Source organism: Mya arenaria, chromosome 15 (assembly GCF_026914265.1).
Source record: "Mya arenaria isolate MELC-2E11 chromosome 15, ASM2691426v1".
Classification (NCBI taxonomy): domain Eukaryota; kingdom Metazoa; phylum Mollusca; class Bivalvia; order Myida; family Myidae; genus Mya; species Mya arenaria.
In genome coordinates this window covers 8,350,494-8,370,821 of record NC_069136.1, presented here as the reverse complement: position 1 = coordinate 8,370,821, position 20,328 = coordinate 8,350,494, and the positions used below count along the sequence as shown (strand labels likewise).

The following is a 20,328-nucleotide window of genomic DNA, read 5'->3' as shown; positions in this document are numbered from 1 at the left end:
CCCTAGAAGCCCTATACCCAATCCCACGAAAGGTCTCCATAAACTCTTCCTATATACCAAGTTTGGTCAATATATGTGAACACTGACTAAAGTTATTCAGTTTCAACCATTCTTCTATTTTTAGAAACAGTGACGTTGACCCTAAGGACCCCAAATGCAATCCAATGAAAGATCTCCATAAACTCTTCCTTTATACCAAGTTTGGTCAAGATATGTGAACCCTGACTAAAGTTATTCAGTTTCAACTGTTTTTCTATTTTTAGTAACAGTGACCTTGACCTTGACTCTAGGGACCCAAACACAATCCCATGAAAGGTATCCATAAACTCTTCCTATAGACCAAGTTTGGTCAAGATATGTCAACCCTTACTGAAATTATTCAGTTTCATAGGTGAGTTTGACGCCGCCCGCCCGAACAACGACGTTCGTCATCCACATAGTGAATCCTGGTTAAAAACATGAATAATTGAATTTACTTGTATAACAGAGATTTAAAATGTTCAATTTTAATCAAAATATTTTTATCACATTTTCAACAATAAAATATTCCAGATAATGCATCTGAATATATTTACACACAAAAACATGATGTTATATAGGACTTTTCTTTGACAAAAAGTAAGAAGCATTTCCAAAACCATGTAAAACATCATGCAAAGCTCTCAGTCTCAAATTAAACATTAAAACATATAACCATTCAGACTATTGCACAGCAAATAACCAAGATTCTTAATCATAAATGTCATATTTCTAAATAACAATGCAATATATACATCATTATATTACATACTACAATGTACATGCACATGTAATAAAGAAGCATACTTTTTTTAAACACAGCAAGCGCTGTATAAGAAAACTTTTGATTTTCCCTTAGTTTCTTAAACGCCACATAATTTTAATTGGTCGTACATTAATTAAAATGTTTCTGGTAAAATGAGAATTTGGCACTGGAATGTAGAGATAGCACCACAGAGGGGCACACCATGGCTCAGTTTATGGCTTTCCTGGAAGAAAGAAAGGTGTGATATATCAATGATTACTGATTTATAAAGGACATCAAAAAGTCGGTACTTATGGCGAGGAAATATAACTCTGGATAACCAATATTTTAACTAATGAGTACACAAAGTGCAAACACCAGTCTTCTTCATACAAGAATGATCCCTTTGCACAATGTTTTTAAAGAAATAAAATGTTAAAATTAGCACAAGCCTGGAAACCCTGCACTGGTAAGATGCTTTTCTGGCTTGCTCAAATTCTGGATGTTAGGTAAATATGTTGATGCCAAGAACAATTGTCAGAATTCGGGCTCGTTCATTCAGAAGTCTTATTTCAACTTGGTCATGTTAAAAGTAATCACACAATGTAAAGAGCCATGTCTTCTACAACAACACCAAGGCTATGACATTACGAGTGATAGTGAGTGACCTATTTCGAAGATAAAACAAATACACTTAAAATGATTGTTTCAAGATATTCAGTGGAATAAACTTTGGCCATCAAATTGTGTTTACGTATGTATGAAACATGAAGGTCAAACATCACTTTCTGCCTCCTCTCATCCTTCAGATTTGTGTCATCTTGATAAAAAAAAAACACTTTTCTTCCAATGGCTTAGTTTTCATGATTTATGTTGTATGCGGAGTATAATCCACTGTGATGTGTCCGTAACATAGGGTTATGGTAATTTTCAAAATAGGTAATACATCATAAGACTTCTCAAATAGTGTAGACTGAATAATAAAATACATTATACTTAAGGTCAATGTTGTTTCAGTATTTCGAAAAAATGACCAAAATCCTTGGAATTGGAAAATTTCATTTGATTTTTCACATCCTTTTCTGAATACACTCTTTTTAACTATTAACTTGTGGACTATTTTTTAATTCTAAAAACAATAAACTTCAGTTTGCCATAGAGAACTAGAAAAAAAGTGTTTTTAACAAAAAGACAAAAGTTCTGATCAGGATATTTTATTCAACATTTGAGAAGAAATAATACTGTCGCTGAGAATATAACTGAATGATGGGTATCATAATCACCAAAACAAAAACAGCCTGTACTTACTCCCTCTCCGCTTCCTCTTCAGCAATCTCTCTCTCCTTCTTTCTCTGTTTGGCCGATTTGTTCAACACCCCTCCCGTCGCTGCATCAAACAGGTACAACACCACGGCAGCTATCAGCGCAACTGTAATGAACATGGGCAATAGATAGGCATTAATCAATCTCAACTGAAACCATCTCCAATAATAAGATGACATCTCCAATAATAAACAGAAAAGATCTGTACACCAGAGATTGGGCAGGAGTCTCAACAACTTGTAAAAGTAATTGATTTACAACCAGTAAATTACACTCTTCATTACTATTGAGTCTTATTTTAGTTTAAATTGTGTAACACATGGTTCATCATTAGTGCTTAATTGAAATAAAAGAATAAAAGGTTATTCAATTTATAAATGCAGATATATGTATCAATCATTCTGTGTATGATTATATCATTCTCGACAGGGAAACTATGAAAACATGCTTGATAGCAATTAACAATAAGAATTTACATATTCCCTTAATTAAAAGAACATATAACCTAAGTCAACAGAGCAGGCATAAATGCTGGAGCTAGTCTTTACATTGGGGCTAATGCTACCCTTAGGACAACAACATGATTCAGGGTTTAGTCTGTTAAACTTACTATTGTAAGTAAAAACTATCCATGCCATTGTGGTAATGCTTACATTGACTGATACCTTGGTATTTGTGTAATATTTTTGTTGTATGTTCATCATTTAGTGTCTTGATCCATATGCATTTAAACAGGGTCTTGCTTAAATTTCAGACTACTGCTTGTCCTTGCAGTGTCCATTAGTCTGGAGGCGCAGTGCCAGAAAGGGTTCAAATTGCCTAAATGAGCAGAGCAAGACCTCAATTCAATTTACTTCCATCTAAATTAGCCTACAAGTATTTATTTTTTATGTAAAAGAAAGTGCTCTTACTACTGAGACAGGCCAGAAAGAAAACCTCCAGAATGAGATAACCCTTGCTGTCTACAATGCTTCCTGCCGCTATTGATATGGTTGCCAGGCCAAGGTTCTGAATAGCCTGCATTCTAAAACAAACACAAATCAGCTTTATACTCACATTTTCTGATTTAAATATTGTATTAGTTTCAATGTTAATTTAGAGTCAAGTTTATAATCACTGCGTTCTTAAATCAATTATAGAATTTGCTAAAACATCTCCAATTATCTATCGACTGTGTCAAACATTCATAACCAGACTACTTTCTGAGTTCCATAAAACAGCTTTGATAATTAATTAATAGGTTGTTTTACAGATCTCGACCAGATATTTCTTGCATGTGCACCACCACACTATGGTTTTACATTCTTTACATAAGTATCATTAATGTATGTTCATATGTAACAAGTATGGATCAACAAGGATGGATGGACAAACAATGGACGGATATGCCAATTCTATATCCACTGTAGAAGGTCCCAACATTTGATAGGGGATACTTATGTACTAACATGCCGTATGCTGTTCCCAACTGGTGCTGTTTCACCACCATGGAGGCCATGGGCCAGAGTGCACTGGCCAAAACAGAGTAGGCCAGTCCCATTACAGCCTGAAAGTGAAAAAAGGTATGATACTTTACTTCTTACCAATATGACTTACACTTGAGTACTTAATAGTAAACACATGACCAGGGCTGTATTCGGGTATTGTTGAATGGGGCCGGCCATCCAAAAGGGAATTTTGTCAGTAGGAGGGGATATTGTATAAAAATAATATCACTTATACCATAATATAATCACATATATGTACTGATGTGTCATCTGTAAAGGAGAGTCATATTCATATAAATGGATTCCAACAAATGACAGCATATAAAAAAAAAGAACTGCTCAAATGTGTTTTTTTTTCCTTCAAGTAAAGGATAGGCTGGAGGTAATGGGAGAAATTATTCATTTTTAAAGGTAGGGAATAATGAGAAACTTCGACCCCAAATCAATATAAAGACAGCCCTGAATGATGACTTACATGTATTCTAGAGTATCAAATTGCTCAATTTTTTCACTTGAAATGTATGTTTCAACACTAGGCTTATCATTAAATATTTGTTCAAAACAAATAGATGCAAAAGGACTTTCAACAAGAGGCACATCAGTGCCTGTGCTCCACTGGCCAAAAGGTTCAAGCAAAGACCACCTAACGAACATTTTCGTCAAGTTTCATAGAAATACAATCATCAATTTTTGAGGAGAAGTTATTTAAAAAAATTTTTTACTTTAATAGCTCTGGCTGCCATGTTGTGCAGTGGACCGAAATGATTTGGGCAATTTGAGTAAAGGAGCACCAAACAAACATTTCTGTCAAGTTTTATCGAAAAAAGGTCATCGGTTTCGACGACAAGTCGTATAAAGTTTTTTTTATTTTTTAGCTCTGGCAGCCATGGTGTGCAGTGGACTGGAACCATTTAACAAATTTTGGTTAATGACCACCCAAGGAACATTTCTGTCAAGTTTCATCAAAATCTGATCATCGGTTTCTGAGGAGAAGTGGTGTAAAGGTTTTTCCTATTTTTAGCTCTGGCCGCCATGTTGTGCAGCAGACCAGAACTGTTTGGGCTATTTTGGTTAAGGACTACCCAAGTAACATTTCTGTCAAGTTTCATTGCAATACGATCATCGGTTTCTGAGGAGAAGTCGTTTAAAGGTTTTTCTATTTTTACCTCTGGGAGCCATCTTGTGCAGTGGACCGAAACCATTGAAGCAAATTTGATAAAGGACCATCCAAAGAACATTTCTGTTAAGTTTCATCAAAACAGGGATGATAACAGAGCCAAGTTGCCAATCCTGAAAATGTCTGGGTGGGGTTCAGGGGGCCGCTAAAGGCCCCCGATGGGTCCAGGGCAAAGCCCTGGTGGGGGGACAAGGGGGGCGAAGCCCCCCGAAGCTTTCAGTATTTCAGGGTTTCTCATACCCTTTTTTGCCTTAGAATAGTGTTCAAGGAGTACACCTTTCGGTTTGGTAGATATAATTATGTTCAACAGGAGACATCCGCAATCAGAACAATTATCAGGAATCTTAGCAGTGAAGTTAAACACCTTTGTCTTCAAACAAAGTTAAATTTACTTTTTTACCTGAAGTCACAGGCATAAGACATGTACCTGGCATTTTGGTTCAGTTGTCCACTTCCCATAAAACTCAACTGGCTATGATCAAATGCCTGTGTATGAACAGTCTACACTGTGGGATGTTTGATTTATAATAATGAACAACATATCAATTATCAAGCTTGCAAATGTTTATTGTAAAAGTGTTATTTATTCAATTTTTATATATCATAAAGAGTATTTATTCCATTATCTGCACATTTGATGAGAATATAATATTATTAATTATTATTCCAAATAATATCCAAACGGGACTGTAAATGCTTTGGCAGTGAGCCGTTGTGGTCATGTTGGACTGTGTCGCCATCAATGTCTATGAGGTGAGGGACAAGTTGACGTATTCTGGTCTCAAAGCCAAAAAAAATTCCCCTCATGGTGTTACATGAGTCCAGTAGCACACAAATTAGATTGTCCAGATTGTCCCACGTCAGTTCAAGTCTCTCAAACAGGCTTTCAAATTCCTTAAAAATTGATTCAGAATCAGCTCTTGTGATTTTTAAGGAGGCCAAATGTCTCAACATTATTTCTTTCTCTATAGCAGAAAAATAGCTGCAACAGTTTTCTCATTGTTTGTGTTTGTTGACCTGTCAAACAAAACCGAGTTTCACTTAACTCCTCCACAAGTTCATCATTGAAATGGCTTGCCTCTCCCTAAGTCATCTTATATGATGCTGTACACCTTTGAAGTTTTAATTTGCTGAGAGCTTTTGTATCTTTGGCAAGTGTCTTAAGTAAGACTCACTACATGTGGTGCCAGGGAGTATGGAAGGTCATGTTCAGCCATAAATATCCAAGTATCATGGCCTCTGCATTGAATTGTCAGTCATTGACAGGAACAACTGGATGCACTGGCCGAGGTGTCTGTTCATCATCCCTGACTTTTGGAACCATCAACATACCTGGAAATTCAAATTACAACTATAGAAATTAAATCTCACTCAAACTGGGTCCTCAAGAAGTTTTGTTGAACTGTCTCAAATAGAAAATAAACTGACTGCTCCTACTTAATATATATTACTACTACAAAATATGTATATTCATTTTTTTTTAAATTTTCATTTGAACCTTCCATTATAGTCAACAGCCTCTTCTTATTGAGAACAATGCTTCAAACATTATGGGAACAATAAAGAAACGGTTTAACAGCGTAAACTTCAATCGGCCAAATAAAATTTGTAAAATAAAAAATCGATTATTATGACACAATCCGAATCGCGATGTCCTAAATATTGCTACATGCGCAAAAGCCATTCTCAGTTTGATCACATTCTATTAACTTAAAAAAGAAACGTTTCGGGAATTTCTCTTAAAAATAAATGGTAAATATACCTTTAAATCGACAAATCGATGTTTTTAGAAGTTGGTGGTGGTCGGTTTTTTTCCAATACTCGTTTATTCGTCTTCGTCGTCTGTCATATCCAGCAGTGCGTTCAGTCAGGCGAGCGTTTACAAAACGCTCGCAAACGTTTTGTTTTGTATCCCTGTTGCAACGCAGCGCATACACGTTAAGCGGGAAACCAAATAGCGAACGTTCGCCGCAAACATCTTTACTGAACGCGCTGCGGATACTGTCTTCTAGGCCCATCGGTAATTTCCGTAATCACCCGATGCTAGCTTAACCAATGATATAGCTCGACTGCCAAGACGTAAATAGGTTCGATAATTTCCGGCTTTACACTTCTGGAAAACTCACCTTTCGTACCCATATTGTTCGATCTGAGCTAGAATCGCTCCCTGTACCCCCCCCCCTAGAAAAAACTCAACGGATTTACATTAATCTCAAAATCGATCCGTGAGGCCTTAAATCCGGAATTCCGGATTAATCCGGAATTTTACCACCCCTGTCAAAATCTGATCATCGGTTTCTGAGAAGATGTTCTTTAAAGGTTTTTCTATTTTTTTGCCCTGGCAGCCATGTTGTGCAGCGGACCGGAACCATTTGAGCAATTTTGGTTAAGGACCACTCAAGGAACAATTCTGTCAAGTTTCATCAAAATCTGCCTATCCGTTTCAGAGGAGATGTCGTTTAAAGATTTTGCTATTTTTAGCTGTGGCGGCCATATTGTGCAATGGACCAGAACCATTTGAGCAATTTTAATAAAGGACCACCCAAGGAACATTACTGTCAAGTTTCATCAAAATCTGCCGAACCGTTTCAGAGGAGATGTCGTTTAAAGATTTTGCTATTTTTAGCTCTGGCGGCCATATTGTGCAATGGACCGGAACCATTTGAGCAATTTTGGTAAAGGACCACCAAAGGAACATTCCTGTGAAGTTTTGTCAAAATCCGCTTATCAGTTTCAGAGGAGATGTCGTTTAAAGTAAAAGTTTACGCACGCACGCACGCACGCACGCACTCACGACGGACAATCTGTGACGACATAAGCTCCATGGCCTTCGGCCAGTGGAGCTAAAAATGGCTTTTGTCTCAAGATGACAGTATCTTAATACCTGACCCATCAACTCAGTATCTTAGTACCTGACCCATCAACTCAGTATCTTAGTACCTGACCCATCAACTCAGTATCTTAGTACCTGACCCATAAACTCAGTTTCTTAGTACCTGACCCATCAACTCAGTATCTTAGTACCTGACCCATCAACTCAGTATCTTAGTACCTGACCCATCAACTCAGTATCTTAGCACCTGAACCATCAACTCAGTATCTTAGTACCTGACCCATCAACTCAGTATCTTAGTACCTGACCCATCAACTCAGTATCTTAGCACCTGAACCATCAACTCAGTATCTTAGTACCTGACCCTTCAACTCAGTATCTTAGTACCTGACCCATCAACTCAGTATATTAGCACCTGAACCATCAACTCAGTATCTTAGCACCTGACCCATCAACTCAGTATCTTAGCACCTGAACCATCAACTCAGTATCTTAGTACCTGACCCATCAACTCAGTATCTTAGTACCTGACCCATCAACTCAGTATCTTAGTACCTGACCCATCAATTCAGTATCTTAGTACCTGACCCATCAACTCAGTATCTTAGTACCTGACCCATCAACTCAGTATCTTAGTACCTGACCCATCAATTCAGTATCTTAGTACCTGACCCTTCAACTCAGTATCTTAGCACCTGACCCATCAACTCAGTATCTTAGTACCTGACCCATCAACTCAGTATCTTAGTACCTGACCCATCAACTCAGTTTCTTAGTACCTGACCCATCAACTCAGTATCTTAGTACCTGACCCTTCAACTCAGTATCTTAGTACCTGACCCATCAATTCAGTATCTTAGTACCTGACCCTTCAACTCAGTATCTTAGTACCTGACCCATCAATTCAGTACCTGACCCATCAACTCAGTATCTTAGTACCTGACCCTTCAACTCAGCCCCTACTCACCATGCCAACGAAAGGTGTGACGAATGTGAAAGCTAGTAGACCGTGGCACGCCATGGTAACGAACGTTCCCAGAATCACCCAGAACACGTTCCTCCCTGATTTATCGATGAGGAAACCAAACAGTGGAGATGCAATTGCTGATATAATGTACACCAGACTGGAAACACACATAAAACACACATTTATCTCCAACTTCACTTGCACTGGTATTTAAAATGCAACCACTCTATTAACTCAACAAGTTATTGTCTAAACAATAGAGCTGAACCTGTCTTCAGAAGACCTTCAAAAGTTATACATGTACATGCATCTTTAAATGCAACATAAACAAAAGCTTCTGACTTTTGACAGCTTTCTCTCGACAATTCATTTGATTATTAAGGTACATGTCTGAAAATAGCTCAATGAGCAGCGTCTCCGTGGCCTAGTGCTTAAAGGCGTCCGCGGGAGGTCGTGGGTTCGATCCCGGGCTGCGTCATACCGAAAGACATTAAAAGTTGGTACAAGTAGCTTCCTTGCCTGGCGCTCGGCATTTAAAGGGTAGTGCTTGGAAAAGTGGTGTACTCAGTATAGGTACTGGTTCAACCCAGGAAAGTTGTATCCCGTGTATCGGTGCTTTACACAGAGCACGTTAAAGAACCAAGAGTCTCTTCGCAAAAAGCTAGGGTATCGCACCTGGATCTCTTGTATCTCACTCTGTTTCTTCAAGTCTTCCAATGTCTGGATTTGACTGCGAATTGATTTCACTTCTATCTCATGTCACTTATGGCATTTAAAGACAATTTAAGTCATGATGGCGTCAAGGCAGGGTCAAGCCATAATGCAGCCAATGGGCACGGGCAGACCTTGATAAACTCAAATAAACATAGCTCAATGAGCTAATGTGTCTTGTTATCATATTCCTGACTTAAGATTCTATTATCATGTACCTTGTATAGCTAGGCCATTGTGCTTGTGACACACCCCAATTATTTTACTTCTTTACAAGTCTTGACAAAATAACTGTACATTTTCCTCAGTGACAGACTGGTGTTATGTATATGTTCATATGGCTTGCCATGCCCCTGACATGTGGGTACAATTATCAACCATATACGATATTTTTCAACAAATCTTGACGTATATATACTAACCTGTTTACACTATTAGCCAGTTTGGGATCCATTCCAAACTTCATTTCAAAGAACACACTGAAATGAAAATGATTTTCATATTATTCTTAAATTATATTAATATCTACATGAATACTTTTTTATAATCTCAAAGCAAAATGGTCCTAAAGTTATAACAAACATGTTTAATGGTAGAACTTCTATAATAATATATTTTGAAACTTACAGAATTCGCTTTTTTGCTCTATACATCTTGTAATGTTCATTTTATACAAATTTATTTAAACACACACTGAGGCTTCTCAAAAAAGGCATAAAAAGATCGGTAAAAAAATTCAAATTAATTAATAATATGAAGAGATTGACAAATTGAATTGAAAGTGCATCTGCTCTGAAATATTAGAAATAGCGATCACACAATATGTGCGTTGATATGTGACGGCCAAACTTACAGTCCAAGGCCTATAAATGGGAAGACAGCCACGTAGTAGGCTACACAGATGATACAAAGCAGCCAAAATTTGAATCCAAAATCCTTCACATCTCTCACACGAATCACCTCATCTGTAACATAATTAAGGTAATACTGGAGTATGTACTAGTACAATCCTATGTTCAGAGTAATACTACCCTATGTTCGGAGTAATACTATCCTATGTTCGGAGTAATACTATCCTATGTTCAGAGTAATACTATCCTATGTTCAGAGTAATACTACCCTATGTTCGGAGTAATACTATCCTATGTTCGGAGTAATACTATCCTATGTTCGGAGTAATACTACCCTATGTTCGGAGTAATACTATCCTATGTTCGGAGTAATACTACCCTATGTTCGGAGTAATACTACCCTATGTTCGGAGTAATACTACCCTATGTTCGGAGTAATACTACCCTATGTTCGGAGTAATACTATCCTATGTTCGGAGTAATACTACCCTATGTTCGGAGTAATACTATCCTATGTTCGGAGTAATACTACCCTATGTTCGGAGTAATACTATCCTATGTTCGGAGTAATACTACCCTATGTTCGGAGTAATACTATCCTATGTTCGGAGTAATACTACCCTATGTTCGGAGTAATACTACCCTATGTTCGGAGTAATACTACCCTATGTTCGGAGTAATACTACCCTATGTTCGGAGTAATACTACCCTATGTTCGGAGTAATACTACCCTATGTTCGGAGTAATACTATCCTATGTTCGGAGTAATACTACCCTATGTTCGGAGTAATACTATCCTATGTTCGGAGTAATACTACCCTATGTTCGGAGTAATACTACCCTATGTTCGGAGTAATACTATCCTATGTTCGGAGTAATACTACCCTATGTTCGGAGTAATACTATCCTATGTTCGGAGTAATACTATCCTATGTTCGGAGTAATACTATCCTATGTTCGGAGTAATACTACCCTATGTTCGGAGTAATACTATCCTATGTTCGGAGTAATACTACCCTATGTTCGGAGTAATACTATCCTATGTTCGGAGTAATACTACCCTATGTTCGGAGTAATACTATCCTATGTTCGGAGTAATACTACCCTATGTTCTGAGTAATACTATGCTATGTTCGGAGTAATACTACCCTATGTTCGGAGTAATACTACCCTATGTTTGGAGTAATACTATCCTATGTTCGGAGTAATACTACCCTATGTTCGGAGTAATACTACCCTATGTTCGGAGTAATACTATCCTATGTTCGGAGTAATACTACCCTATGTTCGGAGTAATACTACCCTATGTTCGGAGTAATACTACCCTATGTTCGGAGTAATACTACCCTATGTTCGGAGTAATACTATCCTATGTTCGGAGTAATACTACCCTATGTTCGGAGTAATACTACCCTATGTTCGGAGTAATACTACCCTATGTTCGGAGTAATACTATCCTATGTTCGGAGTAATACTACCCTATGTTCGGAGTAATACTATCCTATGTTCGGAGTAATACTATCCTATGTTCAGAGTAATACTATCCTATGTTCCGAGTAATACTACCCTATGTTCAGAGTAATACTATCCTATGTTCGGAGTAATACTATCCTATGTTCGGAGTAATACTATCCTATGTTCAGAGTAATACTACCCTATGTTCGGAGTAATACTATCCTATGTTCGGAGTAATACTATCCTATGTTCAGGGAAAAGGTGGCAACACCCCCTTAGCCGAAGAAGCCCTATAAAGGGATCTCCTAGCTTCAATTTTGATGCAAACTGGAATGTCAATACTTACAACAAATGAAGTAGCAACCAAATTCATATGCAGAGCAATAAATCAATATTTCATACAATACTTTTCATGAAACTACATACCAACTTTGTATATATTACTCAAAGCATCAGTTAGAGTAATCAAACTCTTTTTTCAATAATCTTTATCCCACACATACATTGTGTAAAGTAATAAATCAAAACAGTTAGTTAAACAACAAACTAGTAACTGATGAAGCCATCATAAACAACACATTCTGCTTTTCTGTCTATGTCAACCTTGCAGATGCAAGATGACATGTATTTTGGTATACGGATGACCATTCACTTTTGTTTCTAGCCAATCCCTTTGAATTTTGCTCCTACTGTTTGAATCAACAACATCTGCGGTGTTTCCGTGGCTCTCAGCCACTTGGTTTAATATACATTCTCCATAACGTTACAAAATAAAACAAGAGGCACATCAGTGCCTGTGCTCCACTGGCCAAAAGGTTCAAGCAAAGACCACCTAACGAACATTTTCGTCAAGTTTCATAGAAATACAATCATCAATTTTTGTGGAGAAGTTATTTAAAAAAAATTTTTACTTTAATAGCTCTGGCTGCCATGTTGTGCAGTTGACCGAAATGATTTGGGCAATTTGAGTAAAGGAGCACCAAACAAACATTTCTGTCAAGTTTTATCGAAAAAAGGTCATCGGTTTCGACGACAAGTCGTATAAAGTTTTTTTTATTTTTTAGCTCTGGCAGCCATGGTGTGCAGTGGACTGGAACCATTTAACAAATTTTGGTTAATGACCACCCAAGGAACATTTCTGTCAAGTTTCATCAAAATCTGATCATCGGTTAACATTTAATCTGAATAGATTATGAAGCAAATATCTAGCCTGAACAAGAACTGACGAGATAGAATCGACTTGGTGTTTCACTTACACTTTTCGGCCATTTAAGTTACTAAAAATAGCTGTTTCATAAACTTTCAGAATGTCACTTAAACGAAAATTAATGTTCAGTCTATATATACTTTCCTATGTATAAATGTAAGGTTTTTAAATTGATCTTTTTGTGAGAACTTTATGCTTATATGTTTACTCATAAATTATTATTGTTTAAAAATTATTTAAAGATGCTATACGTGAAAAATTAAGACATTATTTTTTTTTCTATTAAAGGGAGGTAATTCAGTAGTAAAATGTAATCAAAGCTATTAAAGCATGGCATTTCTTTTCTAACCATGTTGATATTATTACAGTCTATTCAAGCAAGATGCCTTTTGTTTTTACATAGTACCCATAGGTTCTGAAAAACAAGGAGCACTATTCCCAACAGAAGGATGTCACTCCCTATCACTGCATGAGCATCATAATAAAGAAATGTTTACTCAAACTGCAAGCTGCTCAATTGAAATAGGTATTTACCTCAAGCATACAGTTTTATAATGTGGCAAAATAGTCGGACTACTAGATTGTCATTCGGACTAGTAAAATATGCCATTATGCTAGTCCAACTGGCTAGTAGGTTAAAATGTTTTTCGTGAAGACTGCGGACGAGAAGTCCTTAAAGGTTTTTCTATTTTTAACTCTCGCAGCCATGTTGTGCAGCGGACCGGAACCATTTGGGCAATTTTGGTTAAAGGGCATCCCGATGAACATTTATGTAAAGTTTCATCAAAATCTGATAATCGGTTTCTGAGAAGATGTAGTTTAACGTTTTTTTCTATTCTTAGCTCTGGTGCCCATGTTGTGCAGCAGACCAGAACTGTTTGGGCTATTTTGGTTAAGGACTACCCAAGTAATATTTCTGTCAAGTTTCATTGCAATACGATCATCGGTTTCTGAGGAGAAGTCGTTTAAAGGTTTTTCTATTTTTACCTCTGGGGGCCATCTTGTGCAGTGGACCGAAACCATTGAAGCAAATTTGATAAAGGACCATCCAAGGAACATTTCTGTTAAGTTTCATCAAAATCTGATCATCGGTTTCTGAGAAGATGTTCTTTAAAGGTTTTTCTATTTTTTTGCCCTGGCAGCCATGTTGTGCAGCGGACCGGAACCATTTGAGCAATTTTGGTTAAGGACCACCCAAGGAACAATTCTGTCAAGTTTCATCAAAATCTGCCTATCCGTTTCAGAGGAGATGTCGTTTAAAGATTTTGCTATTTTTAGCTGTGGCGGCCATATTGTGCAATGGACCAGAACCATTTGAGCAATTTTAATAAAGGACCACCCAAGGAACATTACTGTCAAGTTTCATCAAAATCTGCCGAACCGTTTCAGAGGAGATGTCGTTTAAAGATTTTGCTATTTTTAGCTCTGGCGGCCATATTGTGCAATGGACCGGAACCATTTGAGCAATTTTGGTAAAGGACCACCAAAGGAACATTCCTGTGAAGTTTTGTCAAAATCCGCTTATCAGTTTCAGAGGAGATGTCGTTTAAAGTAAAAGTTTACGCACGCACGCACGCACTCACGACGGACAATCTGTGACGACATAAGCTCCATGGCCTTCGGCCAGTGGAGCTAAAAAGTAAAAAGATTATTCAAATTTCCATATGTTTTCAGCAAGACACCATTGCTTTAGCTTCTCAGTATAGTGATTTGATTGGACTAGATGGAAGCTTTCGTCCAATGGAAAGATGCAAATGAATGATGATTGCACAGGATGTATTTCTCGATATCTCGTCTCTAGAAGGAACCCTGGAACTAACCAGTATATTTACAGAACTTAGAGACTTGTATCCCCCCCCCCTCTAATTTTAAGATTTACTGGATTCTCAAAAATGGTCTGGAGCCATCTGATCCTGGAATTTTTTGCTTATTCAAGGGCCATAACTCCTGTTTAACTAAATGCAGTGGGAAACAAAACCCAAGGCGCAAAACTTCATCACCTCAATAATATTCCACCAAGGTTTCTTGACTCTACGTAATTTAGTATTGGAGTTTTGAGCGACACAAATTTGCAAAATACTGACTGACAGAAGGATGGATGGGGCATAAAAGTTATGGCTAATGTATTTGCATGATACTGACTAGAACAACAAGGCTATCACAATACCTAACATATTTTCTTCGAAAAAAAACCTAAAAATCAGTGAGTAAAAATGGCAAACCTGAAAGTCCATGATCCATCAAATATGAGTAAGTGACATACTGAAATGCTATCATTATTACAATACTGTGTGCAATACCAACCTGAAGACACTTTAGCTCTTTTTAAGATGCGGTCTGCTCGTTTGTCAAAATAGCCGAGAGCTAGAGCACAAATCAATGACAGGATACACATGAACCCGCCTGAAAATAGACACAGGATGTATTACAGGATACACATGAACCCGCCTGAAAATAGACACAGGATGTATTACAGGATACACATGAACCCGCCTGAAAATAGACACAGGATGTATTACAGGATACACATGAACCCGCCTGAAAATAGACACAGGATGTATTACAGGTTACACATAAACCCGCCTGAAAATAGACACAGGATGTATTACAGAATACACATAAACCCGCCTGAAAATAGACACAGGATGTATGACAGGATACACATGAACCCGCCAGAAAATAGACACAGGATGTATGACAGGATACACATGACCCCGCCTGAAAATAGACACAGGATGTATGACAGGATACACATAAACACGCCTGAAAATAGACACAGGATGCATTACAGGATACACATGAACACGCCTGTAAATAGACACAGGATGGATGACAGGATACACATGAACCCGCCTGAAAATAGGCACAGGGTGTATTACAGGATACACATGAACCCGCCTGAAAATAGACACAGGATGTACTACAGGAAATACAAAACAAAAGTTTTTCAATTTATTTACCGTACCGGCGAAGAAAAATCATGTTTTTAAAGAATAGTTTTTATTTCATTTTTTAGTGTTCATGAGAGCATCGCTTTTAAATTTTGTATCATCTTTGAATTTTTTAATGTGGCACACATAGAGATAAGGGCCTGGTGTTGACATGGTGCCATTATGTACAGAATATCTGTGCCCTGTTATTTTAAGCAAGGGACACAAGTCTATCACGTGACAAATCACATTTATGTATCAAGTCCCCTGTGCATGACAAAGAGACACGACCAGCCCAGACACGGCCACCTTCCTACACTCTTTGTGCAGCATTCACATAATCATTAACCTTTCAGTGTGACCTTCAACGGGAAGGGATGTGGGTTGTGCACCCGACATGTCAACCATTTGTACCTAACATCTGTGCCAGGTTATTTACATGATCAAGTTACAGCACAGACACAAAGACAGGCAGATTTTAGTATGCTCACCATTGGGGGCATAAAACATTGGAAGTAAACTTAAGCTTAAAAGAAAGGTAAAATTATTTTTTTCCAAATATATGAAATCAGTTGACCACATACCAACCAGGAGGACAATGCCAAGACACTTGTAGCCAGTGAAATGGTGCTGTACCAAGTTGTATATCGGCTGCATCACGTTCATGTTTACTGTGCTGCCCTGCAAAAAGAAACATTCAAATATCAACAAAGACTGAACAATTGCTTTAATTTCTTACGGTCTTTTTTCAATGGTTAATAGAGATGCCAGTTTTGACCAACCTTTCCATTTTTTAAAATCTGCAAAGCCATTTTTAGAAATTCGAAAAGCAATGCTAAATTGAACATATATAACAGGGTTTGAAAAATTGCTACTCCATTTGTTTTGCAAAATTTAACCAATTTACAGTAATGCTCGGCTATTTTTCTGGCCTGAATTAATTGCCAATAAAACATTACTACTTTTAATATAGAAATTTAGTAATCATCTTATAACATTTCTTATATATATTTCACAAAATATTTATCTACCTTTTCCAACTCGGTTGTAAAGAGAGCTGAAAGCTTAGGTGATTCAAGGGTCTAAGATGTCAAGAAAACATGCCTCCAGGGGTTATTAAGACCAACAACCTCTTGAATGAGAGGCTAACCCCTATACTACACTAGTTTAAGAATCAAAAGTCAATTTTTGTTCACAAGACCTAAAATTGCTGGATGCAGCTCATTTTTTATGTTTTTTACCTAAGTTTAGTTGTTCCTCAACTAACACATTAAGCTAAAGTTTCTTAAAAAATATACTGGATGAGAACAAAAACAAGGCCCACCACTCTGGAGAAGCTGAGCTGAAGACCAAAGACCATGTTCAGTTCCCTCCCCTGGAACCATTTTACAGCGTACGTGTTCTGAGCAACTGCCAGGGATTCCCCACCAATGCTGAAATTAAAAAAAGGTTGCATACAAATATGTTAACATATTACTGTTTTAATTTCACAATATTTTCAAATCTGTTTTTTTCTGATAATGATGTTCCATACTTCACCAAGAAGCTCCTAATTTCAAAAAAATCTAGCAAAGTAAAATTTGAGATCAGTTTGTTTTAAGTGTCACTCTGATTAAAGGCAGTCGTTATAACATTTGCTTCTTACAAAGATTTCCCTTGTTTGATTCCCAGCCAAGGGTAAGCGAGGTTGGTTTGTAGTCACCAAGATACTGAGATTTCTCCCTCCCCCCTCCACAGACTACTTTTTACAGAACACCGTGATAACAGGATTGTCTTAGACTCTTAGTGTTAGTTAATGTGATGGGAGAGCACAATTCACCATTTCAAACAACTATAGCCTGTAAATACAGAGTGCAAAAGTGATAAAATTGAACATATATGTATTACGTATTTAATTATACAATAATTGCCACAAAGTTTTTCAGCGCCATACCCAAATATGAATCGGCCAACACACATGAGCCAGTATTTGTTCAAAAATGATCCCATCGCAAACACAACCTGAAAATGAAATAAAAACGTGATAAACATTTCAAAACATAAAATAACAAGTTCGCAGTTTTGAAAAACAAGAACAAACCCAGTTTCACATATATACAAACTATTAAATGGTACTTTCAACAATCATAGGGGGTTAAGATCATATTAAACCTTTTTAATTTGCATTTCCACTTAATTATTTCATTTTCTATATATTTAAAAAAATGTATTTCCTCTTTAATGTTGCTAATGCATTGCAAATATTATATAACAGAAACTCCAAATAGAATTAATTCTGTAGATTTCATTGGAATTAGAAAAGGAATATTAATTTGAAAGAAAAACAGCAATGAGACTTTGTTCAGAACTTTGTTGAAGTTAACGACTTGTTAATGAACAGTAAGTACCTGTCCCAATATACTGCCTCTAATCAATTAAACAATTACCTGTCCCACAGTCACAAACAAGCTGAATATGATAGCCCCAACACGGACACCGAACACACTGTCAATGAGGAAGCCACCAAAGAAGCAGAGGATAACATTGGGCCAGGAATACCACGAATAGAAGCCCATGAACTGACCCACGGAGATGTCAAGGTCCCGCACCATGTTGTCCTGGAGAGCTGCTGGATTGTCATAGCAGAAATAGCTGCCTAAAATCAAAGAAATCATAAGCATTTCAGGGGTTTTAGGCAAAACATTAGGTCTTTCCTTTTGGGGAAACATACCATATTATAGTGACCAGTCACCTTTGAAATAAAATTTTAAAGATCCAAAAATGAACATTGATGTAAAAACAAGTCATTGAGTTGTTTATTATATTTCTTGAGTGTGTTGGGGGTTTTTATATTGTAAATTGAGCTATTCTGACAATATCAAATATTATAAAATTCAATGCTATCATCCTTAAAATGATTTTTTTTTATTTCTTAAAGCAAATTATGGTAGATTTTGTAATTTAGAGCAATTTGAAAGCATGTTTATTTAGGCATGTTCTAACAAGTTTGCCCATTTGTAGACTTTGTACTTTTAACCCTAAGAAGCAAGTCAATTTATTGGTGCTTGACTTATGGACTTCTTGTAATCTTGTCTACTGTTGATATAAGCCTGCTATAATAATGCAGGGCTATTCACCTTATATAATGATTTTCATCTGAGTTTATTTTAGTGGCTGTGGATATAGTAATGTTTACCAGATCCATTGTTTGGATTGATGAATAAAACAGGTTTCCAAAACTCTTTTCATGTAACAATGACAGGAGCTAACAATAACAATAGAAAGTCTTATAAAACATTAAAAGGGCATAAATTGAAAATTAACATGTGCTCCATTCAGTCACCAATTTCTGACTTTTACATGAACAAGCCCTTATCCTAATATCCTGGAACAACCTTTTTTCCAATGCATAAGGATTATTTTCATTTGCAAAATAACAAAGATACTTTTGTGCTTGCCATAATTTTTTCATGAATTTGAACAAGCCTCAGGTGATCATCACCAATGCAAGGTTTGCCATCGTGACCTCATTTGCCCACTGTCCATTGTTTATGTACATTCATTAAATTGAATAAGAATATCTATTATTCATATTATCTGGGACTACTGTTATTCAGTAGTATCAGTCCCAGATATCATCCATCAATTATTAGATTATATTCTATATTTCATATATTATCAGATCAGTGCTACTTTTAGATAAATGAAGTATTGCTTTGAATCCTAAATTAAAATTCTTATCATTTCTAAAAATTGATGTAAGAAAATGCTGGATGTCACTTCTTACATAAGTGATTTTAGCAAGTTTTCAACCTCATATATTTTCATTGTTAAGGTACTGCCTTTTACAGACCCATGCTGGTTGGGAAGTCTGGCAACCAAGCTAACAGATCTATCCATGCCGTATCATCACAATTTCTTCACCAGTGTTTGGCTAGTTTTAAGTAGATTGTATCAAACTCAAATAAATTATATCTAGTCCATATAAAAAGCTGCTTTAGAGGCTTTGTTTTGGTGACTCTATGCAATGGGAACATAATGAATGTCCGAATGTTAAAAAAGTTGCCCGAGCATGATTATTGTAGTGTGTGTGGGTTAGAACCAGGCTCTTGGTTAGCTGTTGGTTAGAGTGCCTTGCTAGTGTTCTGGAGGTCGTGGGTTCCAGCCCCACACCCAGAGCACTTTTCCTTCTAGGTTTACTGAATACTGTACCAGATTATTGAGGCCAAGTGACACCAGTCATTCAGCACAAATAAAAGCTTTAGTTTACATGATCTACCACTCTAAAAAACATACTGTTCATCTGATAGTAATTTTTTTGTGCAATATGCAAAAGTAATGTGTGGTATAAATGTGGTGGGGGAGTACTGCACTGAAAATTAGATTCACAGTCACATGCCCAGCCCCAATGTACGAAATAAGTGGGTACGAAAGTGTCTTACCAAAACTAAGAAAACACATGATGATAAGGACCAAGTATCGATGTAATGGTCTCCGTGGGTTACATGGCAAAGTCGCTCCACATCCTGTGAGAACTTCATCTTCCTCCTCGTAAGTTTTTACCAGGGGAGTTTTCTCTGTGTCTTCAGACATTTTTGTTGTTTTCCTTTCTCTCGATGTGACAATCACGTGACGGTCACGCGCA

The 20,328-nt window shown here is 37.0% G+C and overlaps 1 protein-coding gene across 1 annotated transcript; it reads right to left on the bottom strand.

The window, feature by feature from the left end:
* Positions 1-490: 490 nt before the first annotated feature.
* On the bottom strand, positions 491-20,328 carry LOC128220216 (major facilitator superfamily domain-containing protein 1-like). The gene is made up of 13 exons (XM_052928506.1): positions 20,126-20,328; positions 18,131-18,339; positions 17,638-17,705; positions 17,029-17,137; positions 16,289-16,385; positions 15,079-15,177; positions 10,115-10,226; positions 9,684-9,740; positions 8,551-8,707; positions 3,535-3,632; positions 2,998-3,110; positions 2,072-2,192; positions 491-1,007 (listed from the first exon to the last, which is right to left on the bottom strand). Exons 1-13 carry the CDS (start codon positions 20,274-20,276, stop codon positions 992-994), a joined length of 1,407 nt encoding a protein of 468 aa, XP_052784466.1. The 5' UTR covers positions 20,277-20,328; the 3' UTR covers positions 491-991.

What these genes read in the sequence shown, in the direction of transcription:
- LOC128220216 (XM_052928506.1), bottom strand. Translation starts at nt 20,276, where the DNA reads ATGTCTGAAGACACAGAGAAAACTCCCCTGGTAAAAACTTACGAGGAG. An exon ending in TGTTTGTGACTGTGGGACAG is followed by an intron (nt 17,706 to 18,130) that starts GTAATTGTTTAA and finishes TTTCATTTTCAG; the next exon opens with GTTGTGTTTGCGATGGGATC. An exon ending in CCATTTATAGGCCTTGGACT is followed by an intron (nt 9,741 to 10,114) that starts GTAAGTTTGGCC and finishes TTTTCATTTCAG; the next exon opens with TGTGTTCTTTGAAATGAAGT.